This window comes from Vulpes lagopus, chromosome 12 (assembly GCF_018345385.1).
Source record: "Vulpes lagopus strain Blue_001 chromosome 12, ASM1834538v1, whole genome shotgun sequence".
Classification (NCBI taxonomy): Eukaryota; Metazoa; Chordata; class Mammalia; order Carnivora; family Canidae; genus Vulpes; species Vulpes lagopus.
The window spans coordinates 59853317-59869876 of record NC_054835.1 but is presented as its reverse complement, the minus strand read 5'-3'; the positions used below and the strand labels follow the sequence as shown (position 1 = coordinate 59869876).

At 63.0% G+C, this 16560-nt stretch overlaps 2 protein-coding genes across 5 annotated transcripts; both read left to right on the top strand.

Moving 5' to 3' along the window:
• The first annotated feature begins 3425 nt into the window (after positions 1–3425).
• Positions 3426–4579, top strand: PPP1R27 (protein phosphatase 1 regulatory subunit 27). Its single transcript, XM_041723928.1, has 3 exons — positions 3426–3739; positions 3825–3975; positions 4270–4579. The coding sequence occupies exons 1-3, from the start codon at positions 3550–3552 to the stop codon at positions 4391–4393; spliced, it is 465 nt and encodes a 154-aa protein (XP_041579862.1). The 5' UTR covers positions 3426–3549; the 3' UTR covers positions 4394–4579.
• Positions 4580–4990: 411 nt separating this feature from the next.
• On the top strand, positions 4991–13064 carry MCRIP1 (MAPK regulated corepressor interacting protein 1). Of its 4 annotated transcripts, none has more exons than XM_041725443.1 (6): positions 4991–5056; positions 6499–6620; positions 11153–11208; positions 11308–11426; positions 11941–12042; positions 12192–13064. In XM_041725443.1, the coding sequence occupies exons 3-6, from the start codon at positions 11201–11203 to the stop codon at positions 12254–12256; spliced, it is 294 nt and encodes a 97-aa protein (XP_041581377.1). In that variant the 5' UTR covers positions 4991–5056; positions 6499–6620; positions 11153–11200; the 3' UTR covers positions 12257–13064. The 4 variants fall into 4 exon arrangements, with proteins under 4 accessions (XP_041581377.1, XP_041581376.1, XP_041581379.1 ...); XM_041725442.1 differs by lacking the exon at positions 4991–5056 and adding an exon at positions 5165–5522; XM_041725444.1 differs by lacking the exon at positions 4991–5056 and adding an exon at positions 5707–5785.
• The last annotated feature ends 3496 nt before the right edge of the window (positions 13065–16560 follow it).

The following is a 16560-nucleotide window of genomic DNA, read 5'->3' as shown; positions in this document are numbered from 1 at the left end:
CTGTAGGACGTGCCATGGACATGGCTCTCCGGCGTTCTCTGTTCACTGTCGCAGCCTGTGTCCTGCCCCGGCCCTCCCTGCTGTGTCAGCCTGCCCCAGGCCTCCGCAGACCCCAGCCCAGGTGAGCGGGACCCTGCGCAGCAGCCCGGGCCTCGGGCGGCCCGTCCTGGGGCTGCTCTCCAGCTCGTGCGCTCCGGGGCCTAGGCGCGCCGGGCCTCTGTCCTGCTGACGGAAGGCGACACGCAGGCAGAGAAAGGTGAGCTGGGCCACTTCTGGGGGAGAGGTTGGTAGCCCTGCCCTCCAGACTGTGAGTCGTTCCCCCAGGGGTCACGGGGGGGGGGGGGGGGGGGGGGGGAGAAGAACCTCGGGGGAGGAAGCCCGCCCCGAGCAAGGCCGTCAGGATCCTGCGCTCCCGCCCCAGCGACGGGCGTGGGTGACCCTGAGCACCCAGCGGTGCCGGCCAGGCCCTGTGCACAGAGCTGGGACCAGGCGCGGCTGCCCGGAGCTGCTGTCATGTGCTCCCGGGAGAGGGACTGAGTCACCCATACCTTTCCTCTTTTGCAGAGGCAGCTGATTAGCACATTCCAGGGCCTGGATTGGCTGGGAGGCTGTGGGGTGGAGTCCAAAACCTGGCGGGGCTGGTGGATTAGCAGGCAACTTTGCAGCTCAGGGTGGTCAGTCAAGGCTTAGCAGCCCGGGACATCCCAAATCTCCCTCTTCCTCTCCTCCCTCCTCTTCTGCTCTCTGCAGGTGGTTGGAGGCTGCTGCCTCCGAAGTGCACCAGACCCTCGAGGTCCTCGGCCGCCAAGCCTGCTGGCAGGGGACGGGCGGCAGTGGGCCAGGCACCCGTTCTCCTAACAGGCTCTCCAGCTCTGTTTTCTGCGGGACGCAAAGCAGGACTGGTTGTGTTTCTCGGCCTTTTCCAAAGTAAGCTTTTTGGGTTAGATATTTCGGCCTGCTCCAGTTCCCTAGAAGGCAGAGCCTAACGTCGCACAAACCACGTCACTTCACAGGTTTACTTGGGCGTCAGGGACAAGGCTGGATAAACACTAGGTTTGGTCCTGCCTGTGGCTGCGTGAAAGATCCACTTTGCCAGATGGTCGGTCTCAGGTTGGATGCTCGCAGCCCGCTTCTGACGCCCCAGGCCGCACCCTGGTTCAGAGGACGTCCTGTGTCCTCAGCAGAACAAAAAGCACAGCAAAGTACTTTCCAGGGGGTCTGTGGTGACTGCGGGGCTTTGGGCACCGGTCCCTTCTCAGATCCACATGGAAACCCCAAAGCCACCGACGCCCAAGCTCTCCCTCAAGCTCACCTCAGTCTGATGGGCCAGGGGCTTCGTCACTGGGGTTGCCTACAGGTTTGCGCTGGCCTGAGTCAAGCCCAAAGCTGGTCGCTCTCGGGAAACGCTGTACCCGTGGCGGCCTCACTCAGGGTTCTTGGAGGCCAGACAGAACTTTCCACAGCACCAGACTAGGCAATCTTCACATCAAAGGAAAGTTCAGCCTCCTGTAAACAAGCCAGCAGCAGCTACACCGACTCCTCCCAAGTGACCAGGAGTTAAGATCACCTGGCACCACACTCACACTTGGAGCCCCGAAGTGCAGGAACACTGGGTACCAGGGGTATCAGGGCCCCCGCAGGGCCTGGGCTGGGAGGGGGGTCCCGCGGGGCCGGGCCCGCCAGCAGGTGGAGGCTCTGAGACCGGCTGGGAACCCCTTGTCAGGGCAGGGAGTCAGTCCTAGGCGGTGCCCCATTGCTGCACAGCATTCGGCCCAAGGCTTTGCACCTAGAGGGTGTTAAATACATTTGATTTGGTTTTGTTGGATCAAAACCAGCCTGGTGATGCAAGGCTTGCTGGTCACCAGGCTGCCTGCCCCACCCCCGTGCAGAGTACCGGTCAAGTGCTGGTCAATCTTGGTTCTGTCCTCCTTCAGGACTTCGGTGAGACCACCCACGGGGATCTCACCAATGTTATGGGGGAAGCTCCTCCAACATTCCTGTGTTGACCCCAGCTCCTCAGTACATGATCTTATTTGGAAATACAGTTGTCACAGATGTGACAGGTCAAGATGAGCTCTTCCTGGACCAGGAGGGAGCCTAATCCCATGACTAGTGTCCTTATAAAAAGTGAAAATTTGGGGACACCTGGGTGGCTCAGTGGTTGAGCATCTGCCTTCAACTCAGGGTGTGATCCTGGGGTCCTGGGATCGAGTTCCCCACGGGGAGCCTGCTTCTGCCTCTTTCATGAATAAATAAATAAAACCTTGAAAAAAAATGGAAATTTGGACACAGACACGCACACAGGGAGAAGACCACATGGACGTGAGGGCAGAGATGGGTGGATATGTCTGTGAACGAGAGAACGCCAAGGAGCGCCTCCAGACCCCAGGACATGGGCCCAGAACAGATTCTCCTTGGAAGGAACCCAGGATGCTGACACCTTGATCTTGGACTTCTGGTCTCTAGAATCATGAGAAAATAAAGTTTTAAGCCCCCAGTCTGGTCCTTTGCAACAGCAGCCCTACCAAACGCAGCCAGCCAACCTCATGGGCTGCAGGGGCTGCCCCCGACCCGACAGGTATGCTCCCACTCGTGCACGCTCACGTCCACCGGCTCCTCTCCCCACGGAAGCGGAAGCCACCTCCAGACGTGGTTGCTGCGGTGAAGACAGTGAGCGACGGCTCAGGCCTCCGCCGCTTAGCCCCTCCCAGGGGTCTGGGCCGGCCAGAGTGCGCACCCCCCTAGGGATGCGATGGTCCATCCTGCAGGGCAGGCCACCGTTCCCTTCAGTGGGAGCACGTGTAGCCTCGGCAGTAAGTGGCAGGAGCCTGGACCCAGGGGAGAGGCGGGGGTCGAGGGAAACAAGTGTGGGATGGGCTGCGGGGAGCGGAGGCCTTTCTTCAGATTCCAACCTGGGACGTTTGTGAGGCGGAGGGCGGAGTGGTGTAGGCCCTGGTGAAGGTGACAAGTGACAGGGAGATACGGATGGCACTGGGCCTTCTCTGGCATGCTCAGGGCCCTGTGCCTCAGCCGTGGGCAGCCCCTGGCTTTCCCGGAGGTCGAAGCAGCCACCTTCACCAGACATCAAGGCCTTTCTCTGGAGTTACCAGGTCTCCAGGAGATGCCTGGGCCCTCTCTGTGACCTTGGTACCCACTTGTCTTCCTTATGGGTCCTGTCCTTCTAGTGCCTTCTCTTGCCCTCTGTAAGCACCTTCTAGGCCCAGCTGTGGGGCAGACGACAGTGGCCAGGAAGGACCTGACCCCTTTGGCCGGGGCACAGCAACAGGTGGGTTGAAAGATGAGCCATTAAACATGATCCTGAGCGCAGGGCCGGAGCTGCTCTGTTTCAGCCCCTCCCGGCGTGAGCATGACTGCGCAGCTTTATATAGCGCTGCGAGTCCTATATAAGAGGGACGTGCCCTGGTCACAGGGGAGCACGGGAGCGGGGTGGCGCTGGAAGAGACTGCATGCGTTGTGTGACCCGGGCCGGACACGTCCCTTCCCCGAGAAGCAGGGTCCCCACAAGGTGGGCCCGCCACGGCACCCAGGATGCCCAGCAGGACCAGCCGCTATGCCCGCTACAGCCCCCGGCAGCGGCGCAGGCGGCTGCTGGCGGATCGCAGCGTGCGCTTCCCGAATGACGTCCTGTTCCTAGACCACATCCGCCAGGGTGACTTGGAGCAGGTCGGGCGCTTCATCCGGGCTCGGAAAGTCGCCCTGGACACCATCCACCCGTCAGGTGAGTGCCTGCCGGACCAGCGGAGGGTCTGTGGGGTGTCAGGGCAAGGTCTCGGCCCTGACCCCTCGCGCCCTGTCCCGCGCAGGCCTGGCCGCCCTGCACGAAGCGGTGCTCTCTGGAAACCTGGAGTGCGTGAAGCTGCTGGTCAAATACGGCGCGGACATCCACCAGCGGGACGAGACCGGGTGGACGCCCCTGCACATCGCCTGCAGCGACGGCTACCCCGACATAGCCAGGTGAGAGGGTCAGGCCAGGGGTTCCGGCCTCCAGGGGCTCCAGGACGTGGTCTCCCCGAAGGGGGCCCTGGTCGTACGGCTAGGAACCCTCGGAGCTTCTCGGGTCTCCTTCCTGCCCTCCTGCCTTCCCCAGAGCAAACTAGAAAAATCGGCCTTTGTTTCTGGAGGATCAGGTTTCCTCCTCTTCACCCCTCCTGGAAAAATTAAAACAAAACAAAAACAAAATCAAGATGCCCCTCAGGACTCAGCCTGCGCTCCTCCTGACTGCATCGTCACGGCCACTTTGCACCCCAGGTACCTCATCTCCCTGGGGGCAGACAGAGACGCCACCAACGATGACGGGGACCTGCCCTCTGACCTCATCGACCCGGACTTCAAGGACCTGGTGGAGCTCTTCCAAGGGACCAAGATGGACTGAGCCCCACCTGCCCTTCCGGGGCTCCTGCCCCCCGGGTGCCAGGGCCTGTCCCACCGGTGGGGCCGGCAGGCGCCCAGGACCCTGCACCTGGGCACAACCCACCCCTCACACTTCTGGCCTGGCTTTTTCTCCAGGTGAATTTTTTATTGTGACACTTTTTACTTTTTCAATAAATGTCATTCCCTAGCCCCGGTGGTAGCCTCTTTACTGGGGATGGGACCATCTGCTCCCCCGCCTGGCTCATCCGACCCAGGCTGAGGGCCCAGGGGACAGCGCCGGTGCAGTTCCCCCACCCCCCACCTGCCCCCGACCTCGACCCCGACCCGCGGGCTGTGAGGTCTCCGGCGCGCCAGCCCCGGACCCCCGGGACCCCGCCGCACCCAGCCCTCAGCGGCGCTCCCCGAGGGCGTGCGAGCCCCGCCCCGCGCCCCGCGCCCCACTCCCCGCCCGGCCGTGCAGCGCACCCCCGCCGAGGCCCCGCCCCCCGCCGAGGCCCCGCCCCCGCCGAGGCCCCGGCCCCCACGAGGCCCCGCCCCCGCCGCGCGGGCGCCGGCCGTCACGTGCCCTCACGCTGCCCGCACCTGCGCCTGCGCGCGCCGCGGTGACGTCACTTCCGGCCGGGCCCCAGCTGGCGGCGGCGGCGGCGGCGGCCGAGCGGGCGAGGTGAGGCGGGAGCGGGGGCGGGGGCGGAGGCGGGGGCGGGGCGGGCGCGGCCGGGACCCGCCCCGGCGCGGCGGCGGGCGCGGGGAGGGCGCGGGGAGGGCGCGGGCGGGCACCGGCTGGGCTGCGCCGCGCCCGAGTTGCTGGGCCTGCCGGGGGCGCGGGGCGCGCGGCGGGCGGGGCGGCGAGGAGCGGGGCGTGGGGACGTGGCGGGCCCCGCTTCCCGGGGGACACGGGCTCCACGGGGCCGCCGGGGGCCCGCCCTTCTCGGCCTGTGAAGGGGCGGCCGCCGGGGTGGACAAGTGTCCTGCCCTCCGTTTTCCAAAGGGGCCGTTCCTGAGGATGCTTCGTGGCTCTCGGAGTGCAGCCGCCGCCCCCCGCCCCCCGCCCCCCGCCGAGACTTTCCTTCCTTCCGTTTTCCAGCCTTCCCCGCGGTGCCGGCCTCCGCCCGCAGGTGGTGCGCGGCTAGGTGCGGGGTGGCCCGGGTGCGCTGTCTGCAGGGCCCGCCCGCCCCGGGGCTGCGGGGGTGCTGCACGGGCGGGGTGGACGCCCCGTGTGGGTCCGAGTCGTGACACCGAGGGTGTGGAGGTGCAGACGCCAGGCCCCCGGCCAGCCCCGGGAGGCTTCCAAGGAAAGGCGGTCTTTTAGCAGAATCCCAAGGATGAGCGAGATCCTGTGGGGCGGCGGGGACACCTTGAGCAAAGGCCCCGAGACGTCAGCGGGGAGCAGCGAGTGAGTGCTGGGGTCGAGAGAGAGAGAGAGAGAGAGAGAGAGAGAGAGAGAGAGCGAGCACAGTGGGAGTGAGGAGGAGCCGGGCAGGAGCCTCCTCCAGGGCCCAGGGCGGAGGCTTGACGGGGCTGAGCTGAAGGGATGCTGAGGTTTCTGGGTCAGGGGGTAGGGGTGCCCAGGCTCAGGGCTACTGCTTGGGATGCAAGCTGCTGCCATCAGCCAGGAAGGGGGGCGAGGGCGTGCTTCGGGGTTTGGCCCCGGGGTCTTCAGGGGAATGCCCCTTGGGGCGTCTGGCACAGCGCTACTCTGGCACCCCTGTGGGTAGCAGTTTTTTGTTTTCTTTTTAAGTTTTCATTTATTCATGAGAGACAGAGAGAGGCAGACAGAGGCAGAGGGAGAAGCAGGCTCCACGCAGGAAGCCCGATGCGGGACTCCATCCCTGGTCTCCAGGATCACGCCTCGGGCTGAAGGTGGTGCTAAACGGTTGAGCCCCCCGGGCTGCCCTGCAGATCTTTTTCTAGAAGGCTTAATGGCTGAAAGTGTGGAGTACCGCAGAGACAAGGAATGTCATGGGAAAGTGGAATCCAAGAAAATTCGAGTATCAGAAATTCCAAAGGAAGACAGAACAACCACCGTTTGCATCACTGATTCTAGCTCTAGAATACTCATTGTCACTTTCCTGAACAACAGCGTGTCATCTCCTCTCCTGTCTTTAGGCATATGGCTGTGTGCGAGGAAAGAGTTTGAGACTGCGGGGCTGGAGGCTGGGCATCGGGTTCCCCATGCCCTGTCTCCCGCCCAAGGACCAGGGAGTCCTTGGTTCCCCTGCAAGAGCAAGGTACAAAACTTATCCATTGGGGGAGACTCCCTCCTCGTCTCTGAGCAGGGCCACGTTGATGCCAAGGGGGCCTGCCAGCGGGTGTGGGAGAGGCCATTGGCAGGCTCTTGGGTGCTCAGGTCGGCTGAGGTGTCTGAGCCTGGCCCTGACTGCCATGGCCCTGGAGGCTCAGAGGCTGGCAGCCACTTGGGGCTCAGACCCTGCTTTGCTGGGTGGCAGCTGGTGGCACTGCAGCCTTTTCACATGTCCTGGGCTTCCGTGGGCCTCCAGGTCCTTGTGCAGGGGCTGGCGCCGCGTCCGGTGCACCCAGCACTGTCCTGGCCTGTGCGTCATAGTCAGCAATGGCCGTGCCACTCCCAGAATCGCCCAGTTAGACGTTGTGCTGTTTCTGTGATCGTCCTGTCTGTTGTCAAGCAGGAGAGCCTAGCGCACATCCTTGGGGACTGCTTTGGCTTAGTTGAGTACTGTGAGGCCCAGAGGGGGAAGGGGCTTCCCTGGAGGCAGCAGAGCAAGGGACGGATGATCTCCAGCCACAGAATCGTTTTGGACCTTCCCGTGTGCCCAGCACGTAGCCACTGGCTGCCGTGAGCCCTGCAGAGTGCGCAGTGGGGGGCAGCGTGTGGCTCCCTGTGGTGATGGCAGCGGGCAGAGGGGGCTGTGTGTCGGAGACTGTGCTTGGGGGTGGGCTGGAGCCCAGCAGAGACACCTGAAGAAATAGACTGGGCCACGCTGGGGGCTCCATGGCAGCACAGGGCCCAGGGCGTGCAGGCGAGGGATTCTTTGGGGAGGGGTGTCAGGGCCGGAGTCGGGGAGAGAGGTGCAGGAGACCGTGCTGCCGTACGGGGTGGTAGCTGGGCGAGGGGAGGCTGCGAATGGGAAGAGGTAGCCCGAGAGCACATTGGCGGCTCTGGGAAGGATGGCCCTGGGCTTGCCAAGGGTGGGATCGTGGGCCAGGGGAGACCATCGTTGTGTCATTAGATCTGAGACACCAGGAACTGAGCTGCTCCTCACATCACTGTCACCCGAATCCGTAGGACACTGGCAAACGTCAACACACTGGCAATTGCCAGGTGTGGTGATACTTCAAAACCGTTAAAGTGAAAGAAGTATCTTGGAGGTGATGGGACTGAGTGTATACAGTAAGATTTTAAGGTCCAGAGCTGAAAAAATAACTTTTTGAAAAGATTTTATTTATCTGTGGGAGAGAGAGGGCGCGCCCAGGAGCATGAGCAGAGGGGAGGGGCAGAGGGAGAGGGAGAAGCAGAGTCCCCCCCCCCCCCAAGCAGGGAGCTCCACCCACGATCATGGCCTGAGCTGAAGGCAGACGGAGCCATGCGGGCGCCCCCAGAGCTGGGAAGTAGTTGCGCTTCGTAGTCCTTGTGAGCAGAAGAGGGAAGACAGATGAGAGGGACGGAGGGTCTCTGGCCTGGGCATCCGGCCCGCAGCCCCTGCCCCCTGCGCACCAGGCCTTCGTCCTCCTAGACTTGAGGCTCCGTGGTCCTCGTGGCATGGCCTGTCTTGCTAGGGGTCCTTGGCCACTGGTCCCAGTGCTCTGGTCACCTGGCCCCTCCACACCTGCCTCTTCCATGGCCGTGGTCAGCCTGGCCTCCGGCCTCCCTTCAGAGCTGCTCCTCCCCACGGCAGCCTCGCTGACCACCCACTTTCTCCCCGTGTTCCACGGAGACCGTTCCTGCTGAGCGGGTTTGTCATGCTGGTCCAGTGGTCGCTTAGGTCCAGGTTGTGCTTGACTCCAGCTGTTCCCTTAGATGGGTCCCTGCCGACCTGAGCCTCTGTGGCTCGGCCTCTGCTGGGGCTGCTCCCAGCCTGCTCCTGGCCCCAGGCTTCCATCCTCTGTCCTTTTGGGTCACTTCCTTTTGCTCAGCCTCAGTGCTAGGATTTGCCTGCTCTTGTGTGGTTCATGTTCCCAGCGGTGTCAACTTCAGTGGCGAGAGTGGGCCTGACATAGGCTACCTTCTCTGGTGGTTCTTCCTTTAGGTGCTCATGAGTGACGCCTCTCTGGCCGCTCTTGTGTGCCTCCCAGTGGCCTCATGGCCCTTGTGTCAGACACGTACCCGGGACTAGAATGGTTTGTCAGGGTGTGCGTGATTATTCATGTGTTTTTTTTTAAGATTTTAGGGGCTCCCTGGGTGGCTCAGCAGTTTAGTGCCTGCCTTTGGGCATGATCCTGGGGTCCCTGGGTCAGGTCCCGTGTCGGGCTCCCTGCATGGAGCCTACTTCTGACTCTGCCTTTGTTTTTGTCTCTCTCTGTGTCTTTCATGAATAAATAAAATCTTTTATTTTTTATTTTTATTTTATTTTTTAAAATTTTTATTTATTTATGATAGTCACACACACACACAGAGAGAGGGGGGTGGGCAGAGACGCAGGCAGAGGGAGAAGCAGGCTCCATGCACCGGGAGCCCGATGTGGGATTCGATCCCGGGTCTCCAGGATCGCGCCCTGGGCCAAAGGCAGGCGCCAAACCGCTGTGCCACCCAGGGATCCCAAATCTTTTTTTTTTTTTTTTAATATTTTACTTATTTACTGATGAGAGACACAGAGAGCGAGGCACAGACACAGGCAGAGGGAGAAGCAGGCTCCATGCAGGGAGCCCGACGTGGGACTCCATCCCAGGTCTCCAGGATGACGCCCTGGGCTGAAGGCGGCGCTAAGCTGCTGAGCCACCTGAGCTGCCCCTAAAATGTCATTTTATTTGTTCTTCTGGCCCCCAGGCTCTGAGAACCCACTGAATGTACGACCCTGGGCAAAGATGCTTCTTAGTTCAGTTTATCCAGGGTACCAGAAACCTCCCTAACTGAAGTACGACGTCCGTACGGGCGGGCCTTTGGTGACAGAGGCCCAGGCCTGGGACAGGGAGCACATGTCATGCTGCTGCTTTAGTCAGGAACTGGGGGCAGCCGGGCTGGGTCCTCCAGGTGGGGCCCGAGTGCTCGGTCACAGATACACCTGCGCAGGCCCGCTGCCCTGGGGCCAGCCCAGATGAGGCCTTCGGTCTGCAGAGACAGAGGAGCAGGTGAGGTGTCCAGAGACCCCCTGCAGGGAGGGTGGCGGGAGCTGAGAGGGTGAGCACCTGCGTTAGCCTGAGAGGGTGAGCACCTGCGTTAGCCTGAGAGGGTGAGTAGGGGACCCTGAGATGAGGGCCCCGGGCCCATGAAGGCTGGTGGTCCCCAGGGGCTGTGACGGGGCGGGGTGGGGGGCAGGCTGCCCTGCAGGGAGAGGCCTGAAGCGAGGCGGGGGAGGCACGAAGGGCAGGTGTTCTGCGGCCGGGGCCTCCCAGGTTGAGGGGGACAAGCTGGGAGAGGGGCAGGAGATGACGAGGGCCCGGCTGAGGGCAGGCAGGGCCTGGCCCGTTCTCCTGGAACTTCCCGCCTTGTGCCGCTGAGGACAGCCCGAGTATCTCAGGGTGTCCTCGGCCAGAGCAGGCCTTTCCTCTGCTCTGGTGTTCAGGGGGCTGGTGCCTGGGAAAGAGGACCATGGGCAGCGAGACCCCGGAGTCCGGGAAAGAAGTCACTTTGCGAGGGGCAGGGTGGGGCTCGGCATCCCCTGTGCCCTCCTGGAAGTTGGCTGTATGCTCGGTCGCCCTTGTTTGGAATTTGGCTTGTTTTTACCTGTGCAGGTGTTCAAATGCTGGATCATTTATGAGACAACCGAGCAAAGCAGGGAGCACGTGCCCCCAGCGCCCCATCTTTTCGGGCCTCTGGGAAGGTCTGCAGCTACATGCTGTGGGCTGTGTGGGGCCCCAGGGCCCCCAAGTACCTAGGGGCACCCTGTCCTGTCCTGGGGCCGGCCTGGGACAGGCTGCTCCCTGGCCGTGTGCTGTTCTCAGCCAGAGGGGGCACGTCCAGCTGGCTAGGGTGACACTGAGCCTGAAGATACCCCCCACCCCGGGGCTAAAACCTGAGCTGAGGGAGGCTGTGAATGGGCAGCAACCCCGGGTTCTCTGTCCCTGGGTCAGGCCTTCCCCCAGCCCCCCGTCTGTGCTGGGGCCCCGAGCCCCGGAGGCTGCGCGTGCCCTGCATCCCCTGGGCCCCGGCCTCTGCCGGGCTCCTCACCCAGACGCACGTCCCTGTTTTGCGGGTGGGAACCAGCCTCAGCGGAAACAGGGCACCGGCCCTGCGGCAGGAAGGCAGAGTTAGGGTCCTGGGGTCGCCGAGCCCTTCCTGACAGGTGTTCTGTCCCCTGGAAAGGGGGCCCCACAGCACTGCTGCTGGCGCCACCAGGCTGCCTACCGCGGGGGAAGGGCTCCCCAGCGGCAGGGGTCCCGGCCCAGGGGTGCTGGGGACTCGGCTGCTCCGAGTGGACGGCAGGTTGCTGGCCCCTGGCCTCATGGGGTTGTGTCTGCCCGGCTTGTGGCCTCCTCTGGAGGGGTCCCTGGTAGGCCACGAGCCCGGAGCAGTTTGTCGGGAGTTTGAGGGAGGAAGTAGACGGCCCGGGGAGGGCCAGCGCCTCCCCGCCCCGCAGCCCCCGTGGAGACGGTGACTGTCCTGCTCCCGGCCCACCTTCCCTTTCAGAGGCCGAGGGGACCCGGCAGTGCAGTGCAAGGACCAGACGCCCCCGCGATGACCAGGTGGGTCTCGGGCAGTGGTGTGGCCTCCCCCGGGGGAGGGGAGGGGCGGGGGTGGGCCCCACTGCCCCCAGCCCACCCTAATGTGCCGGGTGCCCCCAGTTCCCCTGTCTCCAGAGTCGTCTACAACGGCAAGAGGAACAGTAGCCCCCGGTCTCCCCCCAGCAGCACCGAGATCTTCACCCCGGCCCATGAGGAGAATGTGCGCTTCATTTACGAAGGTACGTGGGGAGCTCCCCAGAGCCCTCCTCCTCTGCACCCTGCCTTCAGGGCCGGGGTGCCGGGCCCACGGGGGACTTGCCTGGTGAGAGACTGGTGCTGCCAGTGGGGGCAGGCAGCCCCTCGGGGGAGGAGCATGGGAGCCAGGCAGGTCTGCAGGGGCGGGAGCCGCGTGCAGGACAGGCAGGTAGGGGCAGCCGTGTGTCGTGACCCTGTGCCAGGAGGCAGGGGCTGGAGGAGGGGGAAAGGTACGGAGACTGAGTGGAGGATCGAGAGCCCATGGGCCCCGGTCACGGTACAGATGCACGCGGGCCCCCTAGGAGCCGGGATGGGCGTAGGGAGGGGAGAGGGGTGCTCTGAAGACAGCCCCAGGTCGGGAGCAGACTGGCGGGGGGCTGCGGGCTGCGAGGTGGGGGGCGGGAGGAGGGCCGGGGAGGGGTGCGGGGCTGACCACTTGGACCTGGCCTGCTACGCAGCCATTTGGGGGCTCTGACGCCACCTCGTTGCTTCTGGCAGCCTGGCAGGGTGTGGAGCGAGATCTGCGGAGCCAGATGTCAGGCAGCGAGCGGGGCCTGGTGGAGGAGTACGTGGAGAAGGTCCCTAACCCCAGTCTGAAGAGTGAGTGGAGGAGCAGACCTAGCAGGGAGTGGCCTGGCCAGGGGCAGTGCTGGGGGGCGGGCAGGAAGGCCCCTCTACTTGGAAGGCGGTCTGGGGTGCAGGCCCCGCCTCCCGTCTGTGCCCCCACTGACCACTCTGTCCCCCCACAGCCTTCAAGCCCATCGACCTGAGTGACCTGAAGCGCCGGAACACGCCGGACGCCAAGAAGTCCTGAAGGGCACTGGGGTCCCTCCCCTGGCCTCTGGGAGACCGGGTGCCGCCTCATGGTGGTCTCCTGTGGGCCCAGCTCCCGGGAAGGGGGGGGGCGTGCGCCTGCGGGGCTGTCAACCCCAGGACCAGGAGGGGCATGGTCGGTGGCCAGGGCTTGCCCTTCCTCCCCAAGCCCCCTCCTTTCTTCTCAGGGGCCATCAGGCTGCCCCTGTCCCTGGGGGGGGTCTGGGCCCTGCCAGCCCCGGCTCTCCCCCTGGTTGTGTCTAGAGCTACGTGCTCTGCCCCCACCTCAGGGCCTTGACCCTGACTCCCCTCTGCTTCCCATCACCTTCCACTGCCCCTCACCCCCAACTATTCCAAGGTCAGGAGGGCAATGAGGGCCCTCTGCTGTCCCCCAGGCTGGTGGGCCTAGGCTCGTCCATAAGGTGGCCCTTCTCACACCCCCTGTCCCCCCCCCCCCCCCCGCTGCTTTTCCATCCTGGACACATTGGGGAGCGTCTAGTTCTTCACCCTGCTGTCCAGCCTGGCCCGTCCTCCCCTGCATCAGCTTCAGGATGGCAGCAGCTCTCCGGAACTGCGATGCCACCGAGCACCCCCCTCCACGAGGGTCCTGGGTAGCCACGGGTAGCCCCGTGCTGTGTGCGGCCCCGTGGCCCTGGCAGTCCCTTTGGACAGGAGCATAGGGCTGATCCTGGCCCCAAACTATGTGCCAGGGTGGTCACCAGGGTCCCCTGTTGTTCCTGTGCCCTCCAAAAGCCAAGTGTCTGTGACTGGAGCCCAAGGGCCAGTGAATAAAGGCGGGTGGCACTGGATTGGCCCCTTGGTCTGTCAGGTCCCCGTCCCAGCAGCCCACTCAGGGCTGGACGTCCAGGGTCTTGCTCCAGGCCGCCGAACCCAGAAATTCCATCTGGTCCCTGGGTTCCTCTAGGGGGTGCTCAAGCCTCCTGGGGGGGGCACTGGGAGGCAGAGGGTGGGGGGTTTCTGGAGGGAGGCTGAGGCAGCCTTCCTGTGTTCTTCAAGGGACCAGCCCCCTCCGGGTGGGGGCCCTGGACCTACACACTGGCCCTGGGGGAAGGATGGCCACTGGGCCCCGAGAGAGACCCAGGCGCACTTGACCTTCAGACCTGGAAAGCCCCGCTAGGCCAGGCCCGGATAGCCAAACTGGAATTTATTTTGGGAACACCCTTTCCTGGAAGAGTATTCTGAGGCCCTACAGGTGACTCCAGGAGGTGTCTTCTTCGGCGTGGGGGGGTGCTCCCGAGGGACAGGGCGCAGGAAGGACAGGTCATGTAATAAACAGCTGCCTGGGCTCGCTGCCAGTGGGCGCTGGCTGGTGCCGGGCCCTGAGCCAAGTCTCTAACCACGTGGCCTTGTTTGCTCCCCGGGGACCTCTGGGGTGTTTTGCTGAGGGGTTGGGATGCCCACAGCTCCCCTCCTTGGCCTCTTGTGCGACGTGATAGCTGTGGGACTGTACCCCCTGCGGACCACAGGGGACCCCGCAAAGGCTTGTCACTCAGCGTCCCTGCCAACCTAGCTGCTTTGGGAGGCGGAGGCCCTCGGGCTGTGGTCTTTCTGCCAAGAACACCTTGGAGGTGGGAATGTGCTTAGGAGTCCACGCGCTAGGAGGGCGCAGCCCCGCTGGGGCAGGGGCAGGGGCAGGGAGGCACGCTGCTGCGTGTGCAGCCGTCCCTGACGGGGAGGGGGTCACTCCGTGAGGCCCTAAGGGGGTCGTGGGGACCAGGGGCCGGCGTGGGTGGAGGGGGGGTGGGGCACAGGTGGTGGGAGGGCGGAGGGCCCGCCTCTCGAGGGGCACAAGCTGTCTGGGCTGAGGGCAGCCCCAGCTGCTCCCTGTCCAGGGTGCGGGGCGGCGGGGGGGCCTCCCCAGGCCCGGGGCTGCGTGGCGCCGCCGCAGACTCCGCCTCGGGTGCAGGGAGGGTGGGAGCATCCGTTTGGCCCTCGGTTTACTCTGCACATGCGCACATCACTTCCGATCACTGTTGACAACTCCGTGGGGCAAGTTCTAACCACCCTACGTCTGCAAGTGAAATGGTGACCTCCTTTCAGAGACGGGTCCTACTCAAATTTTTAGGCTTTGAATTTTGTTTTGTTTAGATTTTACTTATTTATTAATGAGAGACACAGCGAGGCAGAGACACAGCAGAGGGAGAAGCAGGCTCCCTGCGGGGAGCCCAGTGCGGGGCTCGATCCCAGGACCCCGGGGTCATGGCCGAGCTGAAGGCAGGTGCTCAGCCGCTGAGCCAGCCAGGCGTCCCTGGGCTTTTAATTTTATCAGCTTTAATTCAGTAAATACTGAACACGTGCTCTGAGCATGTCTCTGTGTATTGAGCGTGAACAGCAATCCCCAAATACCTGCCCTCGTCCGTGTTCCCTTGACACCTTAACCTGTGGGTTATGGCCCGGGGCGGGGAGGCCGGGCGTAGCCGTGTCCACCGCCCACCTGCCCCGCCGTGTCCCCTGCCCCGTCTATGCATTGAAGGGCCCTTGGCTGCTTCAAGATGGAGTTTCCTGAATTCCAGGTTTGACTGGTCACGTCCTGGCAACTGGCTTTTCTGTCCCCTGTGTTTCGTATTTATTTATTTACTTACTTATTTATTTAATTCATGAGAGACACAGAGAGGCAGAGACACAGGCGAGAAGTAGGCTCCACGCAGGGAGCCCGACTGGGACTCCAGGATCAGGCCCTGGGCTGAAGGCGACACCAAGCCGCTGAGCCACCCGGGGTGTCCTGTCCCCTGCATTTCTATAAATAAGAGATCTGGAGGCTCCATGGGATTCCTGGGGTGACACCTTGGATGTGAAACGACTGCTCTGGCTGTCATGTGGGGAACAGACTGGGGGGGGCGGGCAGAGACCTCCCCGAGCTACCTCGGGATCGTGGGAAGAGGAAGCTGAGTGGGGGGCTTGGGGAACTCTAGGAGGTGCAGATTTGGGCGGCCCAGGGGCTGGAGAGGGGGAATCGTCTAGACAGTGGTAGTTTTCACCTAGGGTGAGGGAAGAAGGTGGACTGTTCTGGGCGCTGCGGGGGAGGAGGGGAGGGGGTAGTGGGGGGGGGAAGGGGACTGAGCAGTGCAAAGAGCTCAGGGAAGGCAAGCAGGGGCAGGGCCCGAGGCTGAGGCTGTCGGAGCGTCTGGGAAGAGGAGAGGCCGTGCGGGGAGTGCACCAGCCTCCTCCAACCACCCCCCCCACAACCATTTCCAAGTCTTCAGCTGATTGATTGTATTTCTATTTCTAGATGGCAAGCACACAGTGCGCTCAGTTTTCCTACTTCATTCTTGTCCCTGCTGCCACTATACACACGCGTCCTTCCCCCCCACCATCCTCCCTAGATGGCTCTTTTCTCCTCTTGTAACGTTGGTTACATCATCGTGCAGTATTTACATTATGATGTCTATGTTTGTAATTCAGAGCTAAACCATGTGGTGAATTATGACTTTTTGCCCAACTTTTTGTTTTCCTTGAAGTTATTAATGGCCTTCTTTTTTCATTTACTTAGTTTCCTATGTACTAACACTAATTACGTCTTGAACTCTCCACCAGGTCATTTAAATTTCTCATCAGTGTACTTAGTTACTTTGGTCCCCTTTAGGGTGTCTGGGGGAGCTTTCCGCCTGCTTGATGTCCCCTTGCCCAGTGATGCACTCAGCTGCCCTCCTGGGGGTGACCTCTCCACTCTCCCAGGTCTGATCCCTGTTTATTGTTTTTTTTGTTTTGTTTTGTTTTGATCCCTGTTTATTGTGGTCCAGGTTTTCCCCTTTGCTGTTTCTCACACTCTTTAGTAGCACGTGTGTATACGTGTGCACACCTGCGTGGCAGGATCCGTATAGTCCTTTGGGGGCCTGGGGTGAAGGACTGCAGAGGCAACGGAAGAGCCCCAGGGCCTGGGGTGCCCGTTTTCCTGGACAGGGGCTGTCATGTGGGTGCTGGGCTCGGCGGCCCGCGCCCCTGCCTTCCCACCTGCCCTCCCCTGGTCGGAGCCGATGCTTATTGGCCAATAGACCGGGCAGGTCCAGCCCCCGCCAGGCCTCTGCCTCCACCCTCCCCTCTCCCGGTTGGCTCTGGTTCCCTTGGGGACAGGGCCAAGGGTGAAGGAGGGTAAGGGCGCAGGGAGTCAGGGTAGGGAGGGCTGTCAGGAGGCCACTGGGTGGGTGACGCCCCCCCGGCAGTCACCAACCTCGGGCTCAGCTGGCGTGAAGGAGAACTGCCACTGTCCCATACTAACTTGTGCCCTCGTGGGCTTCCAGGCATCAAGGGCCGGCGGGGCCCTGGGGCTGGCGCTCGTGTGGGCTG

What these genes read in the sequence shown, in the direction of transcription:
- PPP1R27 (XM_041723928.1), top strand. Translation starts at nt 3,550, where the DNA reads ATGCCCAGCAGGACCAGCCGCTATGCCCGCTACAGCCCCCGGCAGCGG. An exon ending in GGACACCATCCACCCGTCAG is followed by an intron (nt 3,740 to 3,824) that starts GTGAGTGCCTGC and finishes TGTCCCGCGCAG; the next exon opens with GCCTGGCCGCCCTGCACGAA. An exon ending in GGCTACCCCGACATAGCCAG is followed by an intron (nt 3,976 to 4,269) that starts GTGAGAGGGTCA and finishes TTTGCACCCCAG; the next exon opens with GTACCTCATCTCCCTGGGGG.
- MCRIP1 (XM_041725442.1), top strand. Translation starts at nt 5,396, where the DNA reads ATGCTTCGTGGCTCTCGGAGTGCAGCCGCCGCCCCCCGCCCCCCGCCC. An exon ending in GGTTCCCCTGCAAGAGCAAG is followed by an intron (nt 6,621 to 11,152) that starts GTACAAAACTTA and finishes CTTCCCTTTCAG; the next exon opens with AGGCCGAGGGGACCCGGCAG. An exon ending in CCCTAACCCCAGTCTGAAGA is followed by an intron (nt 12,043 to 12,191) that starts GTGAGTGGAGGA and finishes GTCCCCCCACAG; the next exon opens with CCTTCAAGCCCATCGACCTG.